General features: G+C 45.4%; 1 protein-coding gene across 2 annotated transcripts in view; it reads right to left on the reverse strand.

Moving 5' to 3' along the window:
- The window catches only part of ENPP2 (ectonucleotide pyrophosphatase/phosphodiesterase 2), a 74,279-nt gene extending 67,269 nt beyond the window's left edge, over nucleotides 1-7,010 (reverse strand). Inside the window, exon 1 of one of the 2 annotated variants that reach the window (XM_052788126.1) lies at nucleotides 6,783-7,010. In XM_052788126.1, the coding sequence (XP_052644086.1) occupies nucleotides 6,783-7,004 (222 nt within the window). In that variant the 5' untranslated portion in view covers nucleotides 7,005-7,010. Of the gene's footprint in view, nucleotides 1-6,777 lie in introns of both variants that reach the window. The other variant, XM_052788131.1, reaches the window with a different exon arrangement.
- Nucleotides 7,011-8,668: the final 1,658 nt, after the last annotated feature.

An 8,668-nucleotide genomic window follows, 5' to 3' on the forward strand; every position in this document is an offset into this window, starting at 1 on the left:
AGTGCCTGCTGTCCCTGCTCAGGTGTGCAAACTCAACATTTCATCCTTTTGGGTGAGGAATTGCCCAGCCCGGCTGTTCCTCCCTCTCCGCTGCACCACACCGACTGTAGGCGCTTCACTGCTTGGGTGATTGTCCTCCAGCCTGGTGCTGAGGAACACTATGATTAAATCACCTTTAAAAAAACCCCTTTGGGTAAAGAAGCCAGGATGGATGATGGAAACAGGCAAGGAGCAGCAATATCTTCAGGTGACAGCTGAAGTCAGCAGAGAAGTACCCCTACCCCTGGGGCAAACCAGGTTCACTTTGCACTGAGACAGAGCAGGAGCACAAACAAGCTTCCTCTGTGTTAGCTTAAGCCATGACAGCTGTTTAGAAAATGAGTATCGGACTATAACCTCATGTTCATACCCCTGCTTGTAGGCAGCCTAAGCCTGCCGAAGCATCTGCTTGACTCTGCAGATAATTCAGCATGGTTTTGAGAGGTATTGGATTAAAAAAATGACACTAGGAAAGCTTCTGCTTTCCTTGCTTCCTACTCTGATGCATTATAAGTAAAACAAATAAGCCAGCTCCAAAGCCCCATTGTATAAGGGCAGGTGGAAGTGCAGTCAGACTGCAGGACAGGGGGCACAGGGCAGAGGCGTGGGAGGCTTTTGGAGAGGTGGCAGCTTCAGCAAATAAACCAGGCCTGATGCTGCCAGCAGCAACTGCCAGGACAGCACGGTAGATGAACGGCACCCAGTATCCCATGACTGTCACAGCCATCTCCTGCCATCTGTGGGGAATGCTGGGTTGGCTGGGCAGAGCAATGGAAGGGCATAAAAAGACATCTTAGTGTTGGGGGTGAAAAGAGACAAAATATATTAGGAGAACAGAGCTTTGGAGATTCCAAAAGAGAATCTTTCCTTCTTGTTCCCTCTGTTGTGGGCCTTGGGGGAGGAAAGCATCCTTGTGATCTCTGCTCTATTGTTAATGCTCTGTTTCAGCTGTACTCTACCCCACAAGTCCAATATACATTAAGGAACATCAAAAAATTAGAGCCTATTTAGGTGTATTGAATTTATGTGGTCAAGCACAAATGACCTGAGTAATTAATCCTTTTGGACTCGGCAGCCAGCTGAGATTGGGACCCTTCAGGTTGTTTCTTTAAGAGAGGACTCAGATTGTGGCATCAAGCGATTCTTTGGTACAATCCTGTCCTTTACAGAGAATGCACAAAAAAATGCTGTTTCCCTGAGCAGGGAAAGGAATCCTATTGTTTTCGATATCCAAGAGGCACTTAAGGGCTTCTTACATTTATCCTGAATGAAGGGCCATCAGCTCCAAGGGAATTTCACCCAATTTTATAGCAGCATCCCTTCCCTCTGTCCCACCTGGGAGGGGTGACTTTGTCTGGGGTTTGCCTATTGTCTTCGCTGCCACCCTTAGCTGTGCAGCCTCAGCATGGAAGGAAAGGAAAGCAAGCATTTACAGGTGATAGCAACTCAATTACTTACAAAGTGTTTTTTCATCAGGACATTTTCTCCTCACCCCCTCATAGTGGCCATTTTTCTCATCCACAGGATGTTTTTGATTGTCTCAGAGAAAATTCCTTTTAGGGGTGCAAAGAAAGCCTTTAAGGAATACCCAAAATGACTGAGGAAACCATAACTCTCTTGGGCTGAGCCACATGCTTCTAATGTCACCTGCTGCAGGTACCAGACCGCAGCCACAATCTCATACTCTTCTTTTTCCAAAGGTGGCTGAACCAAACAAACCCTGTTTTTTCTTTATACAGCCTATGAAGTCTTTAAGTATTGCACCCAACATCCTTCACTGATCCTGATACAGATGAGGGCCAAGCCTATTCCCACTATCCCACTCACATCTGAGGCCGATGCTGAAATACCAAACCATGGACTGGTGCCGCTTGCCAGAGGGGTGGCAATTTGTTACAGTCCCTGCAGTTGCAAACAGAGTTCCTCTGTGCCAGCTTTGGTAGCCCCAACACTGAATTTGGTGCAGGGCTGATCCCCCGGTGCCTCTGCTGCTGCTACAACATGGGTTCCTCACCATCATCCTGTCCCAGCTCCAGTAACCCCCACCATCCCTTGGCCCATTCCCTCGTTCTCCTGCCATGGCTGGAAAAGGTTTTCAACCTGTCATATTCATCAACAGCTCCAGGGACATACAGCTAATATGACTAAAAAGCTTTTTCTGCAAGAGGAAATATACAGCAGTAGGTGAGCAAATACTCTGAAGATAGTAAGTTCTACCTTGAAATTCACTTTATTGTCTTTGTCCTTTTTATTGCTATTTATCAAGAGTGCTGGTGCATCCTGCTGCATCAAAATCTCTCCAGTCTCAAGGACTCGCATTTAAATAGGGCAGTTTGGAGCAATTCTGCAGAGTTGAGCTGCTGGAGTCAAGTCATTGAAAACACAGAGTGTGGGATAGGGTGTCCCTAGGTTGTATTCCTCCCCTCTGCTTTGTTATGCTGTTTGCAAAGTGCTGAGGGAAGTGTCCAAATCCTGTCCCAGATTTGCACAGGGCTCTCTGTAAAACCTGGAGTGATTCCCTGTGGAGCCTGTTCAGAGATGTCCTGCCTGCACTGACTCTGACAACTTTTGCTACAGCATGGACAGAGCTGTAAAAGCATCCTTTCTTCCACTCCACACATTTCCCCCTTGCAAATTATCCGTGTCTGGCAAAAGAATGACCTGGTGGGATGGCTTGTGTGTAAACACAAGTGTATGGACCTGTCTGGGAACACTTCCTCATGGGTTAATCCTGGCTAAGCACATGTGTGGCCCAGCAGCCTAGGAAGCACGCCCTGCCTTGTCCCTACAGCTACCTGCATTTCGACACATGCCAATATACAGCCAGAAGCTTGAAATTTGGCATTAGATCAAAAAGCCTCTATGAACAAAGTGGTATTACCTGGGACAGTTCATATATCCCAAGTTCTTTGAGCACCACAGGGATAAGAGGAAGGACCTCAGCTGAACATGCTATTTAACAAGCAGCAAGAAATAAATTGCTGTTTAGAGAATAAAATGGGAAATTGCAGTAATGGGGATGGGAGGTAGCTGCCGTGGGAGGGAGGGTTTAGGAGAAGAGTGGTAGGAACAACTCTGGCTGTGATCCATATATGATGTGCAGGCTTCTCACCAGATTACATGGGAGGAAAAAATAAGGTTATGTTGAAGGATGAATTCCCAAGAACTCCTCAAAAAAAAAAACCAAAAACCAAACCAAAAGCCAATGAAGAGGTGAGTGATAGCAAAGCCAGGGAGAACTTCCAAAACGAGAAGGCTTTCAGGTTAAAAACTTTAAATAGCCAAAAAATACATGGAAACAGAAGATCAGAGGATGAAAGTCCAGAAACAGGTAAAATTGTGTATTGTTTGTATAAATATGAGGTCAAGATTTAAGGCTTCTGTATTGGGTGTCCGTGCCCAGGCACTGGCAGTGGCTGCAGGGCGGCCTCTGTGAGGAGAGGCCAGGGCTGGCCTGTGCCAGACACGGCCGCTTCCAGCCGGTCCCAGCCGGCTCCAACAGACCCACCGCAGGACACGGCTGAGCCCCTCAGCCAGGGTGGTGGTGCCTCTGGTAAAACATATTGAAGAAAGGGTAAAAAACGCTATGCAGGTAGCGAGGAGTGAGGGGAAAACTGTGAGGAACAGGCCTGCAAACACCATGGTCATGAAGAAGGAGGGGAGGAGAAGCTCCAGGTGCCGGAGCAGAGATTCCCCTGCAGCCCGTGGAAGAGACCTCAGTGGAGTGGGTTTATCCTGAAGGACTGCAGCCTGTGGGAAGGGCCGACACTGGGGCAGGGAAACGTGTGAGGAGGAAGGAGCAGCAGGGAGCGGCTGTTATGGACTAATCACAACCCCTCATGGCTCCCGGGGTGGTGGGTAGAGGAGTCAGGAATGAAGGAGTGAAGTTGAGCCTGGGAAAAGGGGGGGTGGGAGAAAGGTGCTGTCTTAATTTTTGGTTTTGTTTCTCACTTTCTAAATCTATTTCATTTGGCAATAAATTAAATTAATTTTCCCCAAGTCGAGTCTGTTTTGCCCATGACGGTAATTGGTAAGTGATCCCCCTGTCTTTATCTCAACCCATGAGCTTTTCCATCTTATTTTCTCCCCCTGTCCTGTTGAGGAAGGGGAGTGAGAGAGCAGCTGGATGGGCATCTGGCAGCCAGCCAAGGTCAACCCACAACAGCTTCCTATTAAAAATCTCTAGAAGTTATTATGAAATTAGGTAAAGAAGAAAGCTTATAGATTAAACATTTGAGGTACTTCACAATAAAAACAGTGGAAGGAGGGCATGAAGCCTCCCACAGAAATGAAAAGAGAGTGGCTGGACAGGAATTGTGTAAGAAGGGGAGGCATCTGAGGATACAATTTATCTCCCAGTCACAGATGTAAGGAAGGTCCATCTGCAATAGGAGAAAAGCTCTGTCTGGCTCAGGACGAGAAGACAGGAGCTGAGCATACCTGCTGTTATTTTGTATTTCTAATCTCTTTTCATCCAATTTTTCATGTACAGCACTAGCAACTGGAACTTCAAAGCTATGAAATTTAAACAGCACACAACAGCAAAATAGTTCTCCAATGCTGATAGAGCCCATATGTATTTATTTAATATGTTTACATTTCTTTGTGTATTGAAGTGACAGTGACCCTGTTCTCCTTTACTCTAAATGTGTGGAGCACACACAGTTTCATGGGTTTTGAGACAAAGAAAGCCTATGAGATCATTTGGTCTAACACACTGCAAACACAGTCGTCATTTCACCCGGTGATGAGCCCAAGGGAGGGTGCATCCCAGCTGGGCTAGCGCAGGATGCATGGGGAAAGCAGTACTGGGAGGTTCAAAAGCCCTCGTCCAGCAAGGTGCAGCAGAGGTCAAGGATGCCACCAGCTTTGCAAGCACATGAAAACCAGTTTGTGTTACTGGTGTGTTGCCAATAACAGGTTTTGCTCTGTTTCTATAAGCAACCCATTAATTTGGTGAAGCACCATAAATGAGTACTTAAAATAGCGCATGGGAATTCGGACGATGTGGTGCTAGCCCTAGCCTTGCCAGAGGCAGTCTCATGCCGCCACCTTTCATTCATCTCTCAGAAATATTCATTACCTCCACTTCCAGTTCAACTAATGTCAAAGGATTACATTTGGCGTCCTTGGGTAAAGGCTGCTATGTGAGCGCTGTTATTAGCAGCTGCAGTTTTCAAGAATGATGCTAACATATCTTTAGCTATCTGGCATTCAAACTCAGCTGGCATCCTCGATGAATAATTGGAAACCTCCCCAATGTAGTGACTTTAAACTCATAGTTTAACCATCATATTACATCCTCTGCAATAAGGCAAGAATTTGTAGAATAAATATTGCTACACAAATGGACCACTGTTTTGTTTTCTTAACATCATATACAGGCCAACCTGCTAGGAGGAAACATTTCTACAGCCTTAGACTTCATGAGAAGCTCTTTCGTAATCTAAAAATATCCGTAGCCATCCCTGAACAGTTGACCAGGTCACCTGTGGGCAGCCAATGTTAGGGGCAGAGTCGGCCTCTTCTTTCTTTTAGGTGCAGGCACTGCCCCGCTACCTCTCCTTACCCACCAGGTTCTAATCTGCTGGCCCCCAGCCCACCTCCCCACAGCACATCCAGCGCGGAGGGCTGGAGCACTCGTGGAAGCTGAGACAGACACCGCTCCGGTAACGCAGTCTTTCAAACAAAGGGAGCAATACTTGCTTCGCAACAGAAATGCTCTATTCTTGAATCTGACAAGTCAGCGCCTTGCTTCAACTTGCAGAGCTCAGCGTTTCCATCACAGATGTGGTGGCAATAAGGAGCAGCCTGCACAGCACTGACGCATGCTGACAGGAAGCTTCCATAGATCAGTAGTAATTAGAAGCAAATCATAATTAAAATCTAAGCAAATCAGAAGCAAAAGAGACTCAGAAGAAGGACCCAATGATTAATACTTCAAAATCAGAGCAACCAAAATCATTATGAGTCCAACCATATGGAGGGGAACTACAAGGCATGCACTGTTTTATTAACTCCTTATCAACTTGCCTCTCTAATCAGCACTTTACATTTGTGGCATAGGGAGTTATGAAAAAAATTACAGATCCTTGAGGTGCTACTGCCCTGATTAAAGAAATCCATATATTTCCTCTGGAGAAAAAGGCTTAGGATGCCTATAATAGGAACCTTATCTAGACAGATTGCCTTTAAGCCCAGGACTTTGCCAGTGAAGCTCCAGACACCGGAAATTTTAATATAAATCAAAAGCCAAGTGATGTCGGAGTTTTAAACTCATGATTATGTACTTGCATAATATTAATATTGTAGGAGGTAAATACAAACAAAACACAAGATACTTTGCTTGTGCCTGTGCTGGATGCCAATTTTAACATTACTAAAAGGTAACAATATATATATGAAAGGCAGTTTATATTAAAAAGGCTAAGAGAGAAGACATCTTCAGAAAGCAAAACAAGCTATAAGAGATCTACTATGGTTTTTAAAGTACATTTTCTTCTCTGTGCATTAAGTAATACTTTCTACTTTAGTTATGAATCAGAGCACTTCCAACATCGCCCCTGAACGCACATTGAAAGGACTTCCAACTTGCCAAATCCCAATCCAATTTGCACTTGGCAAAAACACATTCATGCTACTTTATAGCCTGACTTTGCTTGTAATTATATTTATTTAAGACTACTTTAACAAGCCAGAAAAACACAAGGGGCGGAAGGGGAGGGAAGATGCGCCTACCGTACCAGGGGGTCTTTTCTCTCCATGACTGAAGCTTGACTTGGAAACTTCCCTTCACCCTGGCCCCGGCAGTGGCTCCTGGCCGATGCGCTTGCCCAGGGAGGTCGCGGGCTGCCTTGGCCCCCAGCCAGCTCTCGGGGGGCTGCCTGGCCACCCTGGGCCTCAGATCCCGATGCAGCACGGCTGAAGTCAGGGTGCCAGCTGCCCCGGCGGGACAATGGCTCCATTGGGAGATAGCTGGGGGACAAAGGCGCTGCTTTCAGGAATGATTTTATATGCACACGTGACATTTGCCTGAAATGACTCTATGGAAAGCGTCCCTGTCCTGAAGCTCTGCTTTCAAATGCAGCGGTCTGAGGCACTTGCTTAATCTGTCCTTTTTTTCCCTTTCTTTTTTATTTTTTTGCCACGGATGCCCCAGGAGAGGTCATGTGCAGATAACAAGGTGGTACTGAGCTCTTTCTGATCATTTAATAGAGCTATTCAGTAATGGATAGGGTTATCGTCTTCACTTTTCATAGCTCTTCACCAGAATCTGCTAACTAGAGTGCTTTTATCTGCTTTTAGGAATTTTACTACAAAACCAGAGTACCCTAACTTCCAATCCCATGTCCTGAGCCAGCCTATGAGGCACTTCCAGGCTCAGACCACCTTTGCTAGAGTGCATATAATTTTAAATTTATTCATCCAGGTAAGAACAGCAGAGCCTTTGGATTTTTAATGGATTGGAGCGACTTATTTATTATAAATTCATTTATTGTAACTGTGATTTTTAAGTATTTTGAAGGCTTCCTACTTAACTGGATATAAAATAGAAGCTGTCAATACATAGCACGCATGAAATCCAAATATCGCTATAGCTAGGCTGGGGGGTGAAGATGGAGTTTATCACCCTTACATTGGGATACGACAGTGAACACTGCAGCTGTGGCAGGTGAAAGGAAGGTCCCTCAGAGCAATTCTTTGTTAGGTTATAGGGAAGGATAATAGCAGTGTGCCTCTTTAAGGTTAGCCAAATTTTCCTTCGTAGGATCTTGATTTTTGCTGTTCATTGCTTTGACAAACTAACATTTGCACTGACATTTTGTGCTGGAAAGAGTTGGGTTTTTTAACCTATTTTTAATTTAAGGCAAAATATGCTGAACATTTCTGAGCTTAAAACAAAGTATGTGTACTTTGCTATACTAATGTTAAACAAAATTATCTGTCCTTTCCATAAACAGATCTCAGGCTTACATACCCTAGAGTAACAGATTGGATTTGGGGGACCAGGGAAGAATGGCCTTTGTTAAGTGAATATGTTCATCCATCCCTACCAAATTCCAGCCAGATTTGGTCAAGTTATAAATCTTTGAGAGACCTTCGTCTATGCTCAGCACTGTGTGCAACTTCCTCACACTTAATGGCTGAGCTCTCTGAAGATCATCTTCTCTAGGTGTCTTTGAGCCCCTTACAGACCATGGGTCACACTGTAGGTTTATTTCAAGGGAAAGGAGTTCTAAAAGGTGCTCACAGTCACAACGGGATGGGATCCAGGAATGGGGTCATGTTGGTCCGTCCATCATACACCCATCCCCCACCCCCAGCCCAGCTGCATGCAGAGCCCACAACTCTCCTGTAAAAAGTGTGTGCTTGTGCATGCTGGGGAAGGGGATTCCTTGTTCTGAAATAAATCCTGCCCCATCCCCCAAACAAAATCAAACCCCACTGTGAAATCTCCCTAGGGACTCCCTGTCCATCCTCCCTGCTCCCCACAGCCCCTTTCCTTATCATCAGTCCTTCAAGAGAAGGAACACTGAAAAGAAGGATAAAATCAAAGCTTTGAGGAGCTGCTGAATAGGTAGTGGGTCCTGTATTGTAAATGAAACAGGGCTCCTGTTGGAAAGACAGC

Source organism: Harpia harpyja, chromosome 5 (genome assembly GCF_026419915.1).
Source record: "Harpia harpyja isolate bHarHar1 chromosome 5, bHarHar1 primary haplotype, whole genome shotgun sequence".
Lineage (NCBI taxonomy): Eukaryota > Metazoa > Chordata > Aves > Accipitriformes > Accipitridae > Harpia > Harpia harpyja.